This window comes from Pieris napi, chromosome Z, assembly GCF_905475465.1.
Source record: "Pieris napi chromosome Z, ilPieNapi1.2, whole genome shotgun sequence".
Taxonomy (NCBI): domain Eukaryota; kingdom Metazoa; phylum Arthropoda; class Insecta; order Lepidoptera; family Pieridae; genus Pieris; species Pieris napi.
Genome location: NC_062259.1, coordinates 757736 through 781141, shown reverse-complemented (window position 1 = coordinate 781141; position 23406 = coordinate 757736). Strand labels below are relative to the sequence as shown.

General features: G+C 36.2%; 1 protein-coding gene across 1 annotated transcript in view; it reads left to right on the top strand.

The window, feature by feature from the left end:
- The window catches only part of LOC125062489, a 41145-nt gene extending 18254 nt beyond the window's left edge, over window positions 1-22891 (top strand). The window contains exons 3-16 of the mRNA XM_047668471.1: window positions 9505-9601; window positions 10481-10895; window positions 11370-11520; window positions 12171-12498; window positions 13453-13966; window positions 14222-14358; window positions 15822-16080; window positions 17123-17183; window positions 17706-17811; window positions 18375-18473; window positions 21242-21358; window positions 21433-21566; window positions 21931-22014; window positions 22601-22891. Of these exons, the coding sequence (XP_047524427.1) occupies window positions 10537-10895; window positions 11370-11520; window positions 12171-12498; window positions 13453-13966; window positions 14222-14358; window positions 15822-16080; window positions 17123-17183; window positions 17706-17811; window positions 18375-18473; window positions 21242-21358; window positions 21433-21566; window positions 21931-22014; window positions 22601-22891 (2640 nt within the window). The 5' untranslated portion in view covers window positions 9505-9601; window positions 10481-10536. The remainder of the gene's footprint in view (window positions 1-9504; window positions 9602-10480; window positions 10896-11369; window positions 11521-12170; window positions 12499-13452; window positions 13967-14221; window positions 14359-15821; window positions 16081-17122; window positions 17184-17705; window positions 17812-18374; window positions 18474-21241; window positions 21359-21432; window positions 21567-21930; window positions 22015-22600) is intronic.
- Window positions 22892-23406: the final 515 nt, after the last annotated feature.

Sequence of the window (23406 nt, the reverse complement as noted above, 5' to 3'; positions counted from 1 at the left end):
TAGTCTAATAGGCAAGTAACAGCCTCCTGTGTCTGATACGCCGTCGTGTTGGGTCTGTGTTTTCCTTCGTACGAGCGAATGTTAAATGCGCATTAAAAGTCCATAGGTACACAGCCTTCTACGACCTCAGGGATGGGAGTCGCACTCTGAAGCCACTAGGCCAACACTGCTCGATCTATTATTACATCTGTCTCTGCTTATCTAGTCAAATTGCAACGGAGGGAGAATATGTTTTTAAAAACTATTTTAATTATTTAAAGAACACAACTCTGGTACGGTCGATGTTAGACTGACTTTTAATATTCAAAAGTCAAAAGTCAAAAATCATTTAATCATATAGGTAACACATAGTAAACTTATGATCGTCAATTAAGAAATGTATATGAAATGCTTCTAACTTTACATTTAGTGCCAGTTCAAATCAAGGGCGTAGAACGGAAGAGAAGAACTGGCAATAAACTCTCCGCCACTCTTTTTAATCGCCAAGTTTTTTTTACACAACGTTTGTAAAGAGCTGCAACCATTACACCATGTTCCACATCACATCTTAAATAATTAATAATAAAAACATAAATTAAAAACAAAGACTTGTCCCCTATCAGCAGGAGCACGCACTTACATTCTCATGCAAACACATAGTGGAAATAACTAACATCACCGCATACACGAATTCAAGTACGACCAGTCCTTAATGCTTAACAGTAACACTTATTGTGCGTTCCGGAAATAATACGTGTGACAATCTAACTATCTAGTATTAAGTTAATTGAATTAATTTTAAAAAATGGAAATAATCGTGGCACGCTAAAGATATTAAAAAATAAAGCGTGTAATATGTCTTAGATATTTTCATGTATGTTGTTCGATGATCTTGCAGCTGAGTTTCATTATCAGACGTCAAGGCATAATACGAAACTTCACCCCTATCACCTCGACGTTCCTTTTCACAACTGAGCGTTTTTAAGGCAGTTTTTGCCGCGCACCATCACTATATGGAACCAGCTGCCCACTAAAGTATTTCCGAACCAATTTGACTTAAGTTTCTTATATTTTTAAAAGGCAACGCACTTGCGAGCCATGGCATCTGGCATTGAGAGTGTCCATGGGCAGTATCACTTAGGTGCCTCCTGCCCGTTTGCCCTCTGTTCTACAAAGAAAAAACTAAATACTGGGTTCGTTCCCTGAGATTCACCAGTTCAAACTGCTTCATTAGATTCAAAGCGTAGACATGAATGTAGTAAACATAAAAAGTGTATTTTAAATTAGTCCATAAACATCTTTGAAATGAAAAAGATACAATTTTGTATTATTCTTTAAAAGCTCTGATTATAGGCTAAGAGATGAAAACGTCTCCAAGTTTTAACGACTTTTATGGTATTTTTTTTTCTTTGAAAGCATTCTTTCATGTTACTAGCTGTCCCTGCGAACTTCGTTTCTCCTTAATAGAGCAAGATCCCAGGGCCGCCAGACCTCACGTATTTTCTGACGGATGAAATGTGGACGATTGGGTAGTGTTAGTATGTACTATGATCGTATGCCTACCTGCTAGCTTGGTCAAACGGCCAATTTCCAGGTATCAGGTAATCAAGGTACACAAAAACATTACTTACTTCACGTAAATACTCATGGCTGATTTTTATATATGTTTTCGAGTGTATAGTTAAAAATAAATTGTCAATACTCCCAGACACTTTCCGTCGGCCATATTGCTTAACAGACGCTTTAAGGGTCTCAAAATAATTAGTCAACTTCACGTAAATTCTGACGCTCCATTTTTATATATGTTCATTCGACAACTATTTTAAAAGCTTTGACAAGAAGACAGACCGATCCAAGGGGCCAATCATCCCCTAAACTAAATTTTAATATCTCTATGAGTGAGAGAGCATTATCTACGCGCATGAGACTGAGTGAGACCGACTGCGCTGTTAAAGCCATGAAAATTACTTGAAAAATTATTATTATTCAAAAAGGGCAAGCAAAAGCCGTTTAATATTTTGAAGAAAAATGAAGAGTACCAACAAGCATTTCACCGTTTTGGTACGTTGGATTTTGTTGGTGATGTAGATGAAGAAGAACGTGTATTCAACACATGGTATCTGATATAAATGAAGAATTCAATCGAAAGAATTTAAGAAACTTCGATGCCAGTAACTTACCACCTTGTAAAAGTGAGCTTTGGCAACAGTTTCGACGGGCTAGCTTTGGACCAATGCAAGTATGAAGATGATAAATATTTTCAACCCCGAAAACAATGGCTGGACACTACAAGATGGTAAATATGATTTTCATTGGTTCGATGGAGATCAATTACCGGGTTTTGTCAGTGAGTCGCTGGAAGAACAATCAGGTAAATTATTTTCGTTTCTCATATTATTTGTATCTTTTTAGTTTTTTCAGACCTTCATTGTTTAACTTGTTTTTTACAGAGGAAGAAAATAAGGATAATGCTGATGATGACGATCACGATTTAGATATTCAATTTCAAGATTGATATTTGATGATGATGATAATGAAGATTAAAAGCCACTGTTAAGAAATATTGAAGAATTAATATTTTTCCACTTTGTTTCCAAATTTCCAATAAATAATTAATTAAAAAAATTGCTGCTATTTAAATATAAGCGGTATTTTTTAAAAATATTTTTTAGTTCTAATTAATAAATTGAAAAAAAAATGTCGGCTAACTTTAGTATTATTTATTATGTGTTTTTTTCTTATTTTTGTTGCTATAATTTACTTGTCAACAAAAGTTCTAAAAATTATAAAATATCTGTTCAAGTAATTTTCATGGCTTTAACAGCGCAGTCGGTCTCACTCAGTCTCATGCGCGTAGATAATGCTCTCTCACTCATAGAGATATTAAAATTTAGTTTAGGGGATGATTGGCCCCTTGGATCGGTCTGTCTTCTTGTCAAAGCTTTTAAAATAGTTGTCGAATGAACATATATAAAAATGGAGCGTCAGAATTTACGTGAAGTTGACTAATTATTTTGAGACCCTTAAAGCGTCTGTTAAGCAATATGGCCGACGGAAAGTGTCTGGGAGTATTGACAATTTATTTTTAACTATACACTCGAAAACATATATAAAAATCAGCCATGAGAATTTACGTGAAGTAAGTAATGTTTTTGTGTACCTTGATTACCTGATACCTGGAAATTGGCCGTTTGACCAAGCTAGCAGGTAGGCATACGATCATAGTACATACTAACACTACCCAATCGTCCACATTTCATCCGTCAGAAAATACGTGAGGTCTGGCGGCCCTGGGATCTTGGACCATAATGTGATTTTACTTAGCCTACCTTTTTAGTACATACCAACATGACACATTTTGCTATACCCAGATTTCTGGAATGAAAACTTTTTAGGTTTTTCTGTGACTTTTTTCTCTCAGAGTTCAAGTCATAAAATTTTAATTAATAAAAAATAGGGATTGATCGTAGAGGGGATAAAATTAGGGTTGTATGTATTTTTGTATGTTGTATCATAAAAAAAATAAACAAAAAAAAGGTTTGAAATACATTAGCCGATTCTCAGAGTTACTGAATGCATAAAATTTTTTATAAGAATCGGTCGAGCTGTTTCGGAAGAGTACGGAAACGAATATTGTGACACGAGAATTTTATATATAAACTAGTAAACTCGGCCAAGCGCTGCTGTGGCTAAGATTTCTGTTATATTACATAATAGTATATAATAACTATTCAAGAGAAACGGCAGTAGAACACCAATCCACCATGCTTTTTTGGTGGTTATGCCATTAAATTGTAGCTTATGTAAAACGTTGGTATTTATTTTGATAAGGATCAATACCTAGGTACGAAAAAGAGCCTTTTCTAGCGGTGGTATTTTAATAAAAAAAAATTAATAAAAGGACGCTTATTGTGACGTAACTATAAAAGATAGAGACATGCTGTCGCGACATTTTTTATAGTTTATAGATTAAATTACGTTTTACGTTTGGAACTATCAAACTCCTTGGCCCTTTATTTATTCCGTAGACGTGCCCTCCAATAGGCCGCATCTCTAGGGTTCAAATATTCGCGCTTCCGTTGGCTCTTAGTCTCAAGTTACGCCAGACTGCCCCGAAAACGACTTAACTACAACTGAACTTAGCCATTTCGTTTCATACTTGTATACGTGATAATAAAAGCATTTTTTACGGCTATCATTTGACTGTGGGTATTCAGAAATGTGATAAGCGTGAAATTGTTAGAAAATTAGATTAATTATAAATTTAAAAAAACGCTAAAAATATGTATAAATAAATTATACAATATATTTTTTATACAAAAAGATATTTTAACATGTTAAAAAGAGCAGTGGTGGCCTATTGGCTTCAGCGAGGAACTGTCATCCCTGAGGTCGTAGCTTCGATCCCTGGCTGTGCAATGGACTTTCTTTGTGCGCATTTAACATTCGCTCGTACGCAAAACATAGTGAAGAAATGCTGATCACTACTTGCCTATAAAGTCCTCATCATGAGGTCCAGACCTAACTTGTAGCGCCTTTTTTATATTCACGCGCCTATTAGGCTAGCGTTGTAATAATTTTTCAAACTAGAGTTATGTAACCTAACATTGGATAAGTTAATATATATTTTATTTCATAATTAGAAGCGCAAACCAAATGCCAAACGCAACCCAAATTGAGCCCTTTAGTTTTCCCACACTCATAAATTGTACTATAACATTCTCTTTTCCGATAATGTCCAATGTCACTTAGATTTAAGAACCCATAAATAAGTTGCAGTTTTTTGTTAGCGTCGCAACCCCACTACTTCTAATTTTGTTAGTTATAAGCTAATGTGTTAAACGATTAAAGCCAGTTGACACCCAGCGTCAAACAATATGTTTCATTTAATATAATATATATTTGAAACCGCCACCGAATTTAACTCGAGTATATTACTGATTTCTACAAAATTTCAATATCGATAAATTAATTACGAATTCCCAAAGTTCTCTAAGACGTATTAAAATATATATTTATTGGGTTAAGGCGACGCGGTTTGCCATGTATTTGTTTTTATATATAACGCCCTTTATCAAACGGACAGAAGGCTGACCTAACAAGATTTTTTTTTTATTAATTTATTTACATTTCGTTGCATTTATAGATTTTTTTTGTACATGTGTCTTTACTAAGACATCATGGAACATTGCAATCTAGTCTAACTTAAGACTAATAAGTAATTAAGGTTTTACCTTATTTATTAAAAAGGATTTTTAACATAAGAAAGTGTCCAATAACACTTACAGTCTCTATTACACTCTATTCCTCTATTAAAGGGAAGACACTCTCTTCTTGTGTTCTATTTTTTCACTTAATACTAACAGATAACATAATACATAAAAATTATAAGGGATACAACGGGCCTTATCACTAACAAGCGATATTTTCCGGGCAACACTAGTAAGGAAAAAAACAAAAAAAAAACAAAAAATGATGGGTAAAGAGCAAAACTTAATCTTATAAAATGATTATAGATATTAATCTAAGATAATAAAAAAATATTAATGATTTATAATGGTTTTGACAATTTTCTGCTGTATCACGGCAACAGATATGCCTAATAATGTGGATTATGGTCCCGCAAATGAAAAGTCAATTACCGTACGTATTGATCCCTTGGCGTTGCGTAGAGATGTGGGGTCTCTGCATCTTCTACCGAATTTACTATGGAGACTGTTCAGAGGAGTTGAGACTAATACCTGCAACTGAGTTTCATCATCAGACGTCACGGCAGAATACAAAATTCCACTCGTATCACCTCGACGTCCACAACTGAGCGTTTCTTAAGGCAGTTCTTGCCGTGCACCATCACTATGTGGAACCAGCTGCCCACTGAAGTATTTCCGAATCAATTAAGACTTAGGGTCCTACAAGAAAAGGGCCTTCTGGCAATGTAAGTGATCATAGGTTTATCACTTAACATCAGGTGAAGGTCCTGCCTTCTACTACAGAAAAAAATTCTATGAATTGTAATTCAGTGTCTATTAGTATATTTTGGTTATTTCAGTGTTGTTTTAAAATATTTGTACATCTTAACACACTAAACAGTTTTTACTTTTAGTTTAATTTGAAAAGTTTATTTTAACACCGCGAACAACTTCGCCTTATACAGACTCAAATTAAGCAGTCATTACTAACAGGTGACGTACAACGAGCATATATTAACCTCTCTTTCCAACGTCACATATAAGAGGGAGAAATACACCTATAAATGTCATTTAAATCATGTCCCGTCTCGTATCAAACTCATACGAGTGAGGGAGTCGGAAAATTAGGGTCTTTAGAAATTATTACTTTGTAAATTGCTTTGGGTGTATCGATTTTAGATGTTTTTAAATATGTGCTACAATATATGATCTCACATTCAATTTATATCATTAAAGTTTTGAGTCTAAGAACTAATTTCCTCCATACGAAAACAAAACAGGCCCTCAGATTTCTGTATATTTCGTGATAATTTAATAGGCAAGTAGGTGATCATGCGTTTGAGGCACGTGAGTCGAAGGACTAATTTCCTCACGATTTTACCCTATGAAAAACGATCTATAACAAGCCCTCAGATTTCTGTATATTTCGTGATCTTAATGGGCAAGTAGGTGATCAGCCATCACACATACGTAAGCTACCTCGCGATGTTTTTCTACATATGTTTGAAGCCTCTATCAAATGATACATGTATACGAGTATATCATTTGTGAAGCTGGAGTGAATTTAATTTCAAAAAACATTGGCCAAGAAAAGCTTTATTGCAGCGGGTCTTTAAAAGCCCATTAGCAATTTTAACCCTTCACAATAAATATGTCGAAGCACTTTGGCCCAGGTGGGAACAGCGTTTTACGGTTAAATATAACGTTTTAATTTTTCAGAATGAGTCTATAATGTTTACAGTTAATTAATTGGTGTTATTCTGGATACTTGTAATATTTCTTAGGTCTGGGCCTCAGGTGTTTCATGATTTGACAATATAATAGGCAAGTGATCATGTGACACACGCCGATGTGTTGGGTCTAAAGGCCGATTTACATTATCTTAGTGTTTAGGAGAGTGCTTTAGTACAACTTGAAAGGCAAGTTCTTTAGCGTATCGTTTACTAAAGCAAGTAGCGTTTACATGTTTCAACTAAAGTACTATCCTAAAGCACTCTCCTAAACACTAAGATAATGTAAATCGGCCTTAAGGTGAGTTTTCCTCACGATGTATTCTTTCGAGCGAGCGAATGTTAAATGCGCATTAAAAGTACATTCGTGCACAGCCGGGGTTTGAACCTCAGGGATTAGAGTCGCATGCTGAAGCCACTAGGCCGACATTTAATACTAGAAGGAAATTATCACGAGTTAAACCCAAGTGTCATGTCTGATCTCTCTCTCTCTCTCATCTCTTTGTCTATTAAGATATGATCATGAAATACAGAAATATGTAACCTAAAAGGTACCACCACTGGTTCTGAAATGATTGAATATCAAATATTTTATTTATTGGTCAATGGATTCATTATATATCGTTTATATTATTAATTATTGTAATTTCAATATATCTATTAAATACTCACAATGTTTCTAAGCGCAGAAAACAGGCTACGAGTATTTCTTTTTTCCTTGAACTCTGAAGGTTTTCACGGAAAAACTGCACGGAAACCTAAAAACCAGTCTCTATAGGGTAGAATAGTAATGTTCCATATGTTGTGATATAAAATGGTAGGCTAAGTAAAATCATATTAAGGCGAAACGAAGTTCGCGGGGCTGGCTGGGGAAATGTAAATTACTTAGTGATTTCAATTGAGTTATTAACTTATTTCTATTTACTAATATTATAAAGAGGAAACATTTGTGTTTTTGTATGTATGTTTGTAATGTTTTGACACTAAAACTACTGGACTTAAAAAAGTCTTCCTTTACTTACTTGAAACCAAGAATTGTTCAACCTGTAGTAGACCAGTGCAGATAGCCTTTAAAATAAATAATAAGTGAAAAAAATTACAGTAGGATGAAACCCATTAGAAAAGCAGGGGAATATGGTCAAAATGAAAGGAAAAATAAATTACGGTCGATCTGAGGTCGGGAAGGGGAAGGGGGGGGGGGGGGGTTTTAAGGGTAAAAAACGGTTTATCTCGATTTCCGGCAAAACTACAAGTCCTATCGAAGAAAGTTAAATGGCAAAGTTGTAGGTAATAAAAAGATCTAAAACTTTTGTATTCACACATTTTTCACATAACCTCAAAATTTATGTGAAAAATTAAAAAAACCAAGTTTTTGGTTTTTTATTTTTATCTTTAACAAAAATATTTTTTTTTTAACGAAATTTGGTGAAAACTTACCTTTCTATGTCCCAAATACACTGTAATTTATTTGATTAAAAATATTTATTTGTTCACCTTATTTTGAATTAATATTGAAAAAACACCCTAATTTTCAATCGAAAATTCTGACGTCAAAATTTCAGCTTTTTTCAAAAAGTTGGTGTGCTTTAAGTTCGTTGAAATCCCTGCTTTCCTATGGTAAAAAAATATATATATATTACCATAGTAAATCTTCTCAGAAAACGCAAAAAATCGTATTAGGGTATTTTAAAATTTACTAACGGACATTCTACATAAATTAGGTTACGAATTTAAAATGTCTTAGATATATATTCGTTGTAAAGTATAATCTGTATTTAGATTATGAATGTTAGTGTGTATCTAATAATCTGAAAGGAAGTAATTAAAAACTAAACTTAACAAAAATATAGTCCGACTTAGAAGACTTTAAACTACCACGAGATCGATATCTACGCGAGTAAAACCGCAGGTCATTGCTGTATTTATAACTAGACTGGTAGCTTCGTTTTTTATATTTAGAAAGCGTCGTCTTCAGTGTCGGCCTAGTGGCTTCAGCGTGCGACTCTCATCCCGGAGGTCGTAGGTTAGATCCCCGGCTGTGCACCAATGGACTTTCGTTCTATATGCGCATTTAACATTCGCTCGAACGGTGAAGGAAAACATCGTGAGGAAAAGGGCTGCCAACGGTGTGCGTCAGGCACAGAAGGCACTTACTTGCCTATTAGATTACCAAATGATCATGACCAGCCCTAAAAAGGTTGTAGCGCCATTGATTTTTAAGCGTCGTCTTCAGCGTGTGACTCTCATCCCCGAGGTTGAAACCCCGGCTGTGCACAAATGGGCTGTCTATGTGCGCATCACATTCCCTCGCACGAAGGAGAACATCGTGAGGAAACACATCGAATTGGTTTCGACAGGTATTTCCGAATCAATTCGACTTAGGATCCTTTAAGAGTGTACCAATTAAAGGGCCGGCAAAGCACTCTCGAGCTCTCTGGCAATAAGAGTGTCCATGTATTATGTGACAGTGCGGCCGTGTTTCACTTGCCCTGCGATTCTGCCGATGCAAAAACCGCTGTGTGAGTTCGTGAAGTGAGTTACAGAATCGCAGGGCTGTTCTAAAATTAAAAAAAAAAATTACACACTTTTACATTGTTTTCTTGCAGAACACATTGGAAGATGTCGAAGGCGTCAGTGGTGACCTAATATCAGTTTTGAGTAGAGAAAAAATTTCCGACAGCCGACACAGTGACCAGCTCAGAGGTGATTATATTTATTCAGAGAGATTAGTGCAGGTCGTTTTTCTCGCCACGCCGCGCTCAACGACATCACACGCCGCTCTCTTGCCTCCGTCGATGTTCCAGCCATTTTGGAGCCAACAGGCATCACTAGAGACGATGGCAAGCAGCCGGATGGGATGGCGTTGATCCCTTGGAAGATGGAATGGGCTTTGGGTATGGGATGCTCCTTGTGTAGACGCGTTTGCCCTCTCTCACCTCCTTGAGACAAGCAAAAAAGCTGGGGCTGGGAGTAGAGACTCTTGGGCCGTGAGGTGCACGGCGCTAATTACAGATTTAAGTTGGCGCCTGTTAGATAAAACCGGTGACCTCGACCTCAGAGCTGGTGCTTTTCTCAACGAATAAGAATCGCAATACTTGCGGAATTGCTGCCGTTATAGTTACTGCCACAGGGACCAAACTTTTTAAATTTGTTTCGATTGAAATTTTTGAATGTGGACCTATTTTACTTCGACAAAACAAAGAGACCCTAAGGCCTCTGCCTCACCGGGACGCCATGGCCACGTCACCAGCGACGTTACCATGGCTACGACTGGCGTCTCTGCGTCGCCAGACTGAGTCGCCACATCGCGTCGACTGTGCTGCGACATTGCGGGCTACTGAGGAAGGTAGCTTAAGTCAAATTGGTTCAAAAATACTTCAGTGGGCAGCTAAACAGTAGTTTAATTATTATAAGTGTTATGTAGATATATATTATATTATACATTAACAAGTACCAAAAATTAATATGACAAATGAAAGAGACGTGGCCATTTCCCCCGGGGCTACCACTTTATCTTCTACCAAAACGTGCTTTTGATTATGTGTGTTCTTTCTTTATGAACCTTTAACAAATTATTTTCAGAATTTTACAAGAAGCTAATAGAAACAGACGCACAGATAAAAAAGCTTAAAGATTCCATGTTCTACAACTACCAGCATAATTATGATCGATTCAGACGATCAGTACCAGGCAAGCTTTCAAAACAACACGAAAGAAGATCAAGAAAGAAGAAAAACGCAAGCAGTCCAGCAGACGGTGTTTTTGTGAAAGAAGAAAAGTTTGTTATCAAATATGGACCTATCAGGCGGAATTATCCGAAATGCGATCCACACGACGAGAAACAGCATGAAGCAAAATTTAATCATCCGTTTTATAAAATCAGCCAACGATTTGATGAAATGCTAAATAAGGTTGATAATAATATTAAACATGATATGACGACAGAAAATGAGCCGAAAAATGAGGTTACTGAAGTGAGAGGTGCTCGTGAATATGAGTAAGTAGCAGTTGACCTAGTGGCTTTGGTGACTCTCATCCTGACATTCGACCCTGTGGTACACCAAAGTTATTTGAATCTGCGGATATAACATGAACTCATGTGAAGAAAAACATCGTAAAGAAACTGGCCCTAGACCCAGAAATCTACATGTGTCAGGCATAGAAACGTGATCACCTACTTGCCTATTTGAAAAACAAATGATATTTTATATCTATAAGGTTGTAGGGCTGTTTTCCTTAAATACACACATATACTGCTCCCAAAAGGCCGGCAACGCACCCACTGAAATGGGCGTCCCGTAAGGCGCGTATGCCCCCTTATTCTATAAAAAATATGGTACTTACGTATTAACGCCCCCGCGGCATTAATTTTATGTTTTTTTTTGGCGCCGGAGCTGTCCAAAAACCTTTTACCAAAAATACATACTGACAGAAAAAATACTGACACAACTAACATTGATCTTTATTTCAGCACGTATTCAAAAGATATGAGTTTTAAAGCGCGTAAACTACTTCAAGTGGTGGAAGAAGAAGATTTAGGTTACGAAGACATGAAGGAAGTGCTGTCTGATGATAAACATGATGATGATATCGATCAACAATTGGAAAGACTGAAACGTGATGTATGTATATTGTATACTCTGAAATTAAATTCCGTAATTCCGTAGTTTCTGACAGCTATCATTTTTTGACATGTCAGAGATGGCAAACCTTTTTGGCCGGGCGCATCTTTCAATTTCAATACGAATCTGAACGTCTGAGTCTATACATACATTTTATTGTTAGTTAATATATCATATGTATATGTCAAACCATATCAACGAGTAGCCAAAGATAGAATACATAATATATTCAAAAAACGTTTAAATATTTACGAAAGGAATAAAATTTAAAAAAATTTAAATACATAATATCTAATTCATCTATGCAGTGCGATGGTGTGTAAGTGGGGGTATGTACGTGAGTGTGTGTGGGGTGTGCTCGTGATTTACGTGTTCGCTATGAATATTATATATATATATATATATATATATATATATATATTATGAATATTCTTAATACTCCTGTTTGCGCTGAATTGGTTTAGGATAGGTCATTTATAGTTGTCTTTAAAGTCCACCTTTTATCTGTGCGTCTTGCTGTATGCCCCGCCAATTGCCTCTTCTGTTTTAGGGCATAATGTAAGGCATCTTGTACAACCATGTAACTGGAGGAAAATGTGAGTATATTGGAAATTGGTAATTTTTAGAATAATTTATATAAATCATTACAGGAGTCACACAACTTACCAAACGTATATAATCTAAATTGGAAAGGACCAATGCTGTACCCAGATGAAATCAACGCAATGATAAGAGATGCTGCACTTCACAACTTACAAATACCAGCAAGTAAAAGTAATGATAAAGAGTATAATAAACGAGAAAGAGAACTATCAGATCGGGAGTATGTACAAGATTATATAGATAGCAAATTTGATAAACTGGTTGGTCTGGCTCAAGCATATAGCGATTATGGTGTGTTGGATGCTAAAGAGAAGAACACTGAAAAACCTTTTCTTGATCACCGTTTTATAAAAAATTACGGACGTAGTAAAAAAGGTAATACTAACCCATTTCCAATACACTATCAAGTGTTTGGTACACCGTTTGAACCATTTGTTAAGACACTATAAATGCTGGACACAAATAAATGTAATTATATTATAGTGATTCCTGTAATAAATAAGGACATATCTGGATTTGCAAAAGTAGCTTCTAAGTTTCAAATGTGGTGTTCCTTCGTTAACTTTTATCTACCACGTAATCTGGTATTATGTTACCTGGTACCACTTTACTGCGTACTGTCAAATCAAAAACTCATTTTAGTGTTCGGGTCGGTATCGCTATTGGAATTTACATGGTAAGGTTGTATTTCCTATAATACATTAGATTTGCAAGTTTTGGTGATCAGCGTGTCCTGTGACACATTCGCATTTTCCAGCTGCTTCCATTATTTTCTAATGTTAATTGTCGTTCAAATTGCGTTGTTATAGCTATGCAAATCTGTGTTTCATTTTTATATTGCTTTGATGTTTAAAAACCTCCAATTAAATAAACAAGGTCTCTACGGATATATCTTTAAACAACGTATCAGAATTTAATATGGTTTATGAATAAAAAGTAAACATCAGTGGCCGCTACAACCTTTTTAAGTCTAGGCCTTAGATTTCTGTATATGTTGTCAATCTAATAGGTAAGTAGTTGATCAGCCTCCTGTGACTGACACACGCATTCGTGTTGGGTCTGGTTTCCTTTACCGTTCGAGCAAATGATAAATGCGCACATAGAAAGTCCATTATTGCACAGCCGGGGTTCTACGACCTCATGAGAGTCACACGCTAAAGTCACTAGGCCAGCTCTGCTCTATCGTCTAATAGTAGGTATACTGTTTCATAAACCATGCCAACGCAGTCGCCTGGGCACTAATTATGTTCATATGACAATAATAGGCGGCTGACTCTTAAGTTTAAGATTTACCTTATTACCAGTGAGTAATAATAATCTTCCATGCAGGTTTCACCTCACCATCCGAAGGATTTAGAATCGAGTACCGCCCTGGTCCTGCCAACGACAACAGTTTTAAGAAAATTCTAGAAAAACACGTAAAAATCGTAAAACCATTGGCACCAGTTAAACCACCAAAAATATGCAACGCTAGAATGAACATACATTTCTTCACTGATAATAATAAAGATATCAAACTTAAACCAGACAGCACAGTACAAGCGGTCGAAATTAATCCAAATGCTGATGATAAAAAGAAATTTGAAAAAGATAATCCTTTTAAATTCAAATCTAGAAATCTGCAGTCTATAGACATGAGTACAGATAATGTATCTATAGATAACACAGAGGCTGTAGAAATAAAACCAAAGGTAACAGAAGATAAGAAAGAAAAAGAAAATCTTTTAGAAACTCCAACATTGCAGTCCATGGATACGAAGAATGAAGAGAAAACGTCACTAGGTTTGGGAGAGTTTATGAGCTTATTGGCGGATTGGTTTTTCAAAATGGCCGACGCTTCAAGGTCAGATTTGAACACGTACGAAAATAGATACTATAGAAGTAGGTAGTCCATCACTTCTTCTTCAGTAGCACTTTTCATTTCTGAAGGCGCCGGACAATTTCCTCCACTCGCCCTTGTCTTCGGCAAGACTCTGGGTTTTTCCAGGCTGTACTCTGATGTTCCAGGTTCCTATTCCTCTTTTCCGGTACTTAGTCTTGTTATTTAATCACCAGTACAAAAGTTTAGTTAGTTTACTAAACTTTTGTATATTTTCAGATCTGAACCAGTTAATAAAAGTGAAGTTTTGTTACCAACTTACGACAATGATATGGTAGACAATATTGGACATAGATCAAGAATGCTTCTGCAAGCAAATGTATCTGATGAAAATATCACTACGTCTGCAGCTATTGGTATATTTGGATAAATTGTATTTGTAGAAATATATGTTTGGCACAATTATTTTTAAAAGGGAACACATGTTTTAGTTAGTAAAAAAGGAAAGTAAGCTAATCTGACACGGCGGACATTTTCAGCAACAAACAGTCACCGAGTCGTTTCAGAATATTGCTGGGTTAATAATAATATTTATTCCTTCATAAATGCTTGGTGGACCCATGCGACTTCTTCAACACAAAGAGTCCCCTCGTAAGTTGGGGCAATTTGATTGTTAAAAGCTATTCAAAAATTTATTAGGATTATTTTGAATATGAATGAATATTACGTTCTGAAAATGTTTACTTATTTCTTCCTAAAACCTATAATTTAAGTTCTTTAATCAATTATTTTTTAATATTAAAAAATATGTATGTATATTGGGGCATAAGAATTTTAGAATGGCTAAGGTGGGGCTGGGCGCAAAAAAAGTTGGGAATGGTCTACAGTGAAACACGTGGGCCTCTTCTAGTTCTCTCCACTGGGAGTTGCCCAGGTCCTGATCAATAGATCATATGAGGTGTAAAATATATTATCAAACGAGAAATATTTACTATAATATTTAAAAAGAGAGATAATATATAAGTGAAACGAAAGGAAGGAAGGATATAATTTGCTATTCAAAAAAAATCAAGTACAAAAATCATTCATTCATATAGGTAACAAAATGTACAATTATGAACGTCAAAAAATAAATATATATGAAATACTTCTAATTTTACATTTACAGCCAGTTCTCAAATCAAGGGCGTAGTACGGAAGAGAAGAACTGGCAATAAACTCTCCGCCACTCTTTTTAATCGGCAATTTTTTTGTTTTAAACAATGTTTGTAAGGAGCTGCAACTATTACACCATGTTCCACATGACATCTTAAGTAATTTGTAATAATAAAATAAATTAAAAACAAAAATTCCTCTATGAGCAGGAGGCATGGTGAAATAAGAGCACACACGAACAGAACAACACGCAAATACATTGTCGAAATAACTAACATCCCTGTATATACGAATTCAGACTTAGATTTAGGTTTAGACTGTGATAAGAAAAGTGTTAACCTAGTTGCTGGCGACTCTCATCCTTGTGGTTGAAGCTCTCCCTCAGCTGTGCACCAATGGATCGTTTGCACTCCATTTGCACAGGAGAACATCGTAAGCAAACCAGCCTTACAAAAAGTAAACGGCGTGTGTCAGGCACAGAAGGCTGATCAACCACTCGTCTTTAAAAAAATACGAAACATATACAGAACGAAGTCCAAACATAAATGGTCTGGCTAGTTTTTGTTAACTGTTAGAAAAGGTAATGATAATATATATAGCTCCCTTGTTTTAGAGCTAAATTGGTAATAATAATATAGATAGAATAGGAAATGCGCGATCATTGTGGATAGAATGATAGGCTTCCAACAATGCGTAGGTGTCAAGTGTGATTGTTTATTTTCAGTTAACACCACTATTAATACAACGACAATTATGCCAAATACCACTAAAGCTATTGTAAAACGAAGTGCAGATTTCATTTTCTGGAACGACATTTATGATGAAGATGAATATGGAGCTAAAATGGATTACTTTGATGTTACCAACAAAGATAAGGGTGTTCTGATAAAATCAAAGAACTGGTTACAAGATAAAGTTAAAGTTGCAGCTGATAAGATTAAGTATGATATTGAGAAGACCGTGAATACTTTTACAAAAGTTCCGTAAGTTTTATAGAATATAGCAGAATAGTTTTTACACCAATCACTCACTCCACTGGCTCTGCGACCCAAAAAATGCATTGGTCTCCGAAATGAGAATCTTCCAGCGCTCCCTGTCCAGTGCCACCTCCCCCTAATTGCTGGATTTTAGCTGCAGCAGGTCTTCTTCCACTCTATTGATCCAGCGGTACACACACTCACTCACTCAGCTGTCTCTGCGACCCAAAAAGTTTCTTGGTCTCCGATATGAGAATTTTTCAGTCCATTGAGATACACTGTCATGGGTGTGAAACCCTGTGTAATGAGCTCGTACTATATTTTTTATGTAAGAGGGGGTAAACGGGCAAGAGGGTTACCTGATATTTAGTGGTACGGCGGCCCATAGACTCTCACATTGCCAGAGGGCTCCTTTAAGAATTGAAGGAACTAACGAATAGTGTCTTAAGGTGGTGGTGTCTGGAAGCTGATCACCTACTTGGCTGAACATAAAATGATACAATCTTAGGCTTGAACCAGGAATTGTAACAGTTTGCATCGCGGTATTTAACCCTTTATGGGCTAGAGTTTTCTGGAATCACTGTAATTCACAATGAGGCCTGCACTTGCGAGCCTTCTGGTAGTGTGTCTCTTTGTCTTTATCAGTTAGCATCAGCCTCCTGCCTTTTGCCTCCAGGTCTAAAAAATATATTTTAAACTTGGTCTTGTTAGGTTCTTAAAGCCTTCTTCTAAAGGTAGATTTATTATTGCCATTAAAAAGACGTTACCATGTTAACAAAAGTGAATGTTTTAATGTTATGTTCAGTCTATAAGCTTACCACGTTACTTTAATAGATAGGGGGGCAAACATAGCTAAACAGGGCAGTCATCGCATCGTTGCCGGCCTCTTTCTAGGACTATGCTCTTTTTAAACAATTGGATGTCCCAGTGGGGCGTCATAGTGACCGATTCTAGTCGCTTTAGATAGCTCACCATGACGACATGAATACCCAATCATGAAATCGTTGTTGAAGTGAACTGAGAAATGTAGAAGATATTTTGTTTGCAGAAAATCGCCTAACAGACATGATAAACCAAGAAATAGGCCAACCCGAAACATTGAAACTAATGTGAGATTTTTATAAGTTAATTTATGATTATTCTAACTAAATGGTTACATTATTATTGAGGTAGAAGGAGTTATATATAGCGCCTCGGATTGCCCCTTGTATATATTCCCGTATAACAACTTTACGAGTTACTGCCAAAAGTACACAAGCACTATAGATTAACTGCCGGGTTGTTAAGGATGATATTGGGACTGCCACGCTTTTGCAGTGCCTCGATCCTCGATGACAATCCGAAAGTGGATTGTTATAAGTAATGGCTTGAAGTTTTTCGTAGCAGGCAGTTTTTCAAACTCAAAGTAATTTTATTCATATAGCTTAGCAAGTACAATCATGAACGTCAACAGAAAAGATGTTAAATTGATTCTAAATTTACATTTACTATCAGTTCGCAAGTCAAGGCCAGTCAAAGCACAAGCGGGCAAAAAGATCTGGCAAGAAACTTCCCACTCTTTATAATCTCCGAACAAAATCGTCGAACGTCTCCAAATTCCAAATTTTAACATTGGAATATTCGTATTTTAGAACGAAGACTTCGATGTATCCAAGAGTTTTGCTAAATTAAATGCCAATTTAAAGCACGTCTGCAGAGAGGCGGTGAACGCAGTTAGGAGTACGCGGAAAGTTGAAGGTACCATTTAAATATATGAGGATCTGTTAGCAAAAATTCTTTGATAATATCACTGACAGCTCAGCTCTGCCCATAAGTTTTGCTGCGCCAAGATTTTGAAGCAGTGTTGGCTTCAGCGTGTGACTCTCATGAGGTCGTAGAAGCGGCGGTCGGCTGCGGCACCAATTTCTGTGTGCGCATTGAACACTCTAATGAAGGACAACATCGTAATACTGGGATAAGACTCACCTACCTTTGAAGGCTGATCACCCAGCCCAGACTTAAAAGCACGAACAACGAAAAACTTTTAGCAGTTCTACTTTCATATTACCCATTTGGATTCCTTTGACGGTCCGAGTCTCGCAGTAGACGCCCGTACGCGTCTTGGAAAAAGCATTCTGCAGCTGAGCTGTTAAGGACCTTCATGCCAGGAGTGACATCCCGTTACAAATGGGCCTGAAGTTCCCTTTGGTTTAGAGAAAGAGCCGAAATTTACCAGTCTATGGTTAAGCTGATCTGTCTCTAGGTTAGACTAGACCAGAACCTACCTCCACAGGTTAAGTTTTTTCCTTTAACTTTTTTAGCGCGCGAAGATGATTCCCAAGCCACGGGTCTAATGCAACGATTAATCCAGCTTATGGGAGACCTGGTGGATATTCAAGTGCAGCAGAGGACTTGTACTAGTATGTTAAAAGAATAATTAAATGGCATAAAAAATCAAACATAGCATATTAGAGACACATGACACGAACGAACCCGCCGTTGACTGGATCATTCTGGCCTTTCTCGCCAACTCTTACCCAACCTTGACCTACAACCTGTTTAACCACCAATGTGGAACCAGCTGGCCACTGAAGTATTTCCGAACCTATTTGACTAAAGGTAGGTACGGTTTATGATAGTATAAGATCCCGCTATACAACGACCTTCGCCGAGATGCTTATTTAATGAAACGTATTTTATATTTAATTTAATATGTCAATAAATATAATCCATATGGGTTGTCTAGCAAATTTCAGTCCAGAGTATGTTTAATTAATAATTTAAAAAAAATATTTTTTGAAACATTTCACCGGTATGATTATTAGATAAATTCTATACCAATCGAAAGTATGAAGCCCATAGAATATGCAAACTTTATGCTGCCCATTCTTTTCCGGTCACAACTATCGGGTTGCCAGGTATAAACAGGTAAATCTGTACTAGCATTTGCAACGGTCTGTTTATTGAATGAAATTTAAATGAAATTAAAGATTATTTTATTCTGAACACGGTGGTATAGGGTTGGCTGCGAAAAATCAGTCCAGAATTGCGGTTGTCGAATTTTAAAAAGTAAAATATTGCTCCAAGTGAATGTGTGCGACTGAGAGGTCCCAACCGACCATCCCATGCGATAGAAGAGGACACAGCATAGCAGCTGTTTAAAGTCCACCCACTTAAAGAAAGAGAGTGCGCATGCTATTTGGGCTTGGAAAAGAAAAGGATAGCGATGGACTCGTATATACTATGCATAATTTTGGAGTAGTTTATTATTTAAATAGAGAAATAGTTATTTAATTTTTTTTTATCAATTAATTATTTATTTGTATATTTTTTATGTGACACTAAAGTATATTTACATCTTTAGTAAAAAAGAAGGTTATAGTGATTCATATATAATACTAGCCTGATTAAAAATATTGATTGAAAAAAATTAAAAAAATTACTACATGCAAATTATAAATCTATAAATATATGTGAAACTTGAGCCTGAGAACTGCGGATGGTTCTTAGATGAATATTTAAAACCAGTAGGATTTATTGGGGATCATACACCTTTAAAGATAGAAGACATTGTCGAAAAAAGTGAAACAGAGAGTGATGACGAAGAAGATTCAGAAGTTGAAGATCGTAGTTTTATGTCCGATGACTGGATTCTGGACTGGATTCTGAATAATTAAAAAAAAAATTGTATTTTTATTTTTTTACAATAATAGAAGTAATTTTTTAATTGTTGTTTTTTTATTTTGTCTTCTTATAATAAAAATAAAATTTGCAAGATTACCCTGATTAAAAAACATCACTTTTATGGGTTTTGAATTTTTTCCAATAGTTTCAATTGATTTCAATTTCTCTGTTTACATTTATAGATTTATAATTTGCATTTAGTAAATTTTTTAATTTTTTTCAATCAATATTTTTAATCAGGCTAGTATTATATATGAATCACTATAACCTTCTTTTTTACTAAAGATGTATATGTTAACGTAAAATTGTAAATACCGTTAGATTGTAATCTATCTCGCGAGATTATAAACTGTCGAAAGATTGTGAACCTCAGCGTACTGCAGGTGCGATCCGTTTCACAATTTGACGGTTTCACTTCGATAGATTACAATCTACCGAATAAAAATACGTTAAATTGTAAGCAGTTCGTTGAGGTTCACAATATTTCGACAGTTTACAATCTCGCGAGATAGATTACAATCTAACGGTGTTTACAATTTTACGGTGACATATTTATACTTTAGTGTCACAAAAAATATACAAATAAATAATTAATTGATAAAAAAAAATTAAATAACTATTTCTCTATTTAAATAATAAACTACTCCAAAATTATGCATAGTATATACGAGTCCATCGCTATCCTTTTCTTTTCCAAGCCCAAATAGCATGCGCACTCTCTTTCTTTAAGTGGGTGGACTTTAAACAGCTGCTATGCTGTGTCCTCTTCTATCGCATGGGATGGTCGGTTGGGACCTCTCAGTCGCACACATTCACTTGGAGCAATATTTTACTTTTTAAAATTCGACAACCGCAATTCTGGACTGATTTTTCGCAGCCAACCCTATACCACCGTGTTCAGAATAAAATAATCTTTAATTTCATTTAAATTTCATTCAATAAACAGACCGTTGCAAATGCTAGTACAGATTTACCTGTTTATACCTGGCAACCCGATAGTTGTGACCGGAAAAGAATGGGCAGCATAAAGTTTGCATATTCTATGGGCTTCATACTTTCGATTGGTATAGAATTTATCTAATAATCATACCGGTGAAATGTTTCAAAAAATATTTTTTTTAAATTATTAATTAAACATACTCTGGACTGAAATTTGCTAGACAACCCATATGGATTATATTTATTGACATATTAAATTAAATATAAAATACGTTTCATTAAATAAGCATCTCGGTGAAGGTCGTTGTATAGCGGGATCTTAGACCATGAGGGGTGGTACTTAACATCAGATGAGTCTTCTGTCCGTTTGCCTCCTGTTCTATAAAAAAGGCCTGTAACACACTGGCGAGCCCTCTTTAACGTTGAGAGCGTCTATGAGCAGAGGTATCACTTAACATCATCATCCTCCTGTCCGTTCACCCCCTGTTCTATAAATTTCTGTTGTGGTGTTGTCTTTGAAAATATGTTATATTAATTGACAGCTACAAAAACGACTTCATTACAGAGCTACCAGCAGATCTAAGGGACTTTTTGGAGTGGCTGGTGGCACCAGACGAGCAGCCCTCAGTCGATAACCTGGCTGTATCTGGTTTTAATAATTTGTTGTCTGATGGGAGATATGGTGAGGGCCTTAATTGAAATGGTCAGAATCTAAAATGTATTAAACCATATTTTATAAAGTCAATTGCCGAACAGAGAAATCTCCAGAGGCCTACGACCTGCCTCTGACGGAGGACACACACCAAGAGGACAGAACGGAATGCTTGGGCACGATCCGCGCTGTTCAAGACCTGATACAGCAGTACGATGGGATGTCTGATGATGATAAGGTTGTACTAAAGTATTTTGACATATGACAGATAAAACTTGATATTTAATAGTTCACATGTTGATATTTGAGCTGCCCACTGAAGTATTTCCGAACCAATTCGACTTAGGGTCCTTCAAGAAAAGAGCGTACCCATTCTTAAAACGCCAACAGCACACTTGTGAGCCTTCTGGTAATGATAGTGCCCATGGGCCATCACTTAAGACAACGTTAGCCCCGTCTCACCTCCCTCTCGGACAAGCAAAAAAGCTGGAGCGGCCGCAGAGTAGGTGTAAAATAATTAACGGCTCAAATATAAGAGTCATTCCACCAACTTTATTTCATTGTTATGTTTAGGTTACTTATATTCCTTGTGTGAATTTCAGAGCAAAATGGCGGGTGTCAAGGAGTATTTAGAAAACCAGTTACAATATTTAAATAGAAAATTGGATAAAATAAATGAACATGAGGTGAGTATATATAACGTTTCTAAGGACATAATATACTATTTTTCTGTTAATGCACATCGCATCTTGTACGAAAAGTCATTTTCCGAGTAGATTGATACCTTGGCGTTGCGTAGAGATGTGGGGTCTCTTTGCATCATCTACCGCATTTACCATGGATAGTGTTCACAGTTGTTTGGATTAATACCTGAGTTTCACTATCGGACGCCCAGGCAGAAAGCAAAATACCATCCGTATCACCTCGACGTCCGTTGTTTCACAACTGAGCGTTTCTTAAGACAGTTTTTGCTGCGCACCATCACTATGTGGAACCAACTATCCACTGAAGTATTTCCGAACCAATTCGACTTAGGGTCCTTCAAGAAAAAAGCAACGCACTTGCGAGCCTTCTGGCAATGTGAGTGTTCATGGGCGGTATCACTTAACATCAGATGCCTTTGCCTATTTGCCTCCTGTTACAAATAAACAAAAAACAACTTTTATATAAAAACATGTCCAAAAACAACTGGAAAGATTTTATTGCGGGTGTCACCAATATCTAGATTGATTCATGAAGAATTATCCAAGTTAACGTTTTTATTCTCTACAGGCCATAAACTACAGAAAGAGGGAGACAAGAAACAAGAGAAATATACACAGAAGGAGACGATTTTTCAACAAATACCTAAATTTTGAAAAAAAACATACAAAAACTACAATTCATACTAAAATGACGAAAGCTAAACATGCTAGTGAAATTAATGATAAAAATGTTGCTAATGATAATGTTAATGATAGTGTAAAAGGTAGTTTAATTAATAATAAACATACGAGGAATTTAAAAGATGTTTACTTCAAGGCTCTTGATGAGGCCAAGAAGACGACGCTGAAAAAAATTTAATTTTTAGAAATATATTTGTTAGTATAAACTGTGTTTCATTAGTGGCTTCAGCGAGCACCTCACAACCCTGAGCTCGTTTGGTCGGTCTCCCATCACGTATAAAGGAAAACATCGTAAGAAAACCGGCTTTAGACCCCATGTATCAGGCCCAGAAGGCTCTTTACTTGGCTATAAAAAATTCACGCAACAAATTAAGAACGAAACAACTTTGAGGTCGTAGGGTATCCCTATCATGTATGTAGGTAGACATCGTGAGGGAACCGGCATTAGACCTGTGTTAGGCCCAGAAGCCTCTTTACTTGGCTACTAAAATTCAAGAAGATTCAGCAATCATAAGACCTAGACCTAGGCTGACTAGACTCGGTCTGGAATCTGCTGTACCACCCGCATTCATTCGTTCCTAGCACGATGCAAAACTTTTTTGATGTCTATCTAGATATTGATGCCTTCTATAAAACTGTAGAACATTTCTCTGTTGTCAGGTTTCCGCAGCATATAGGAATCTTTATTGGTGA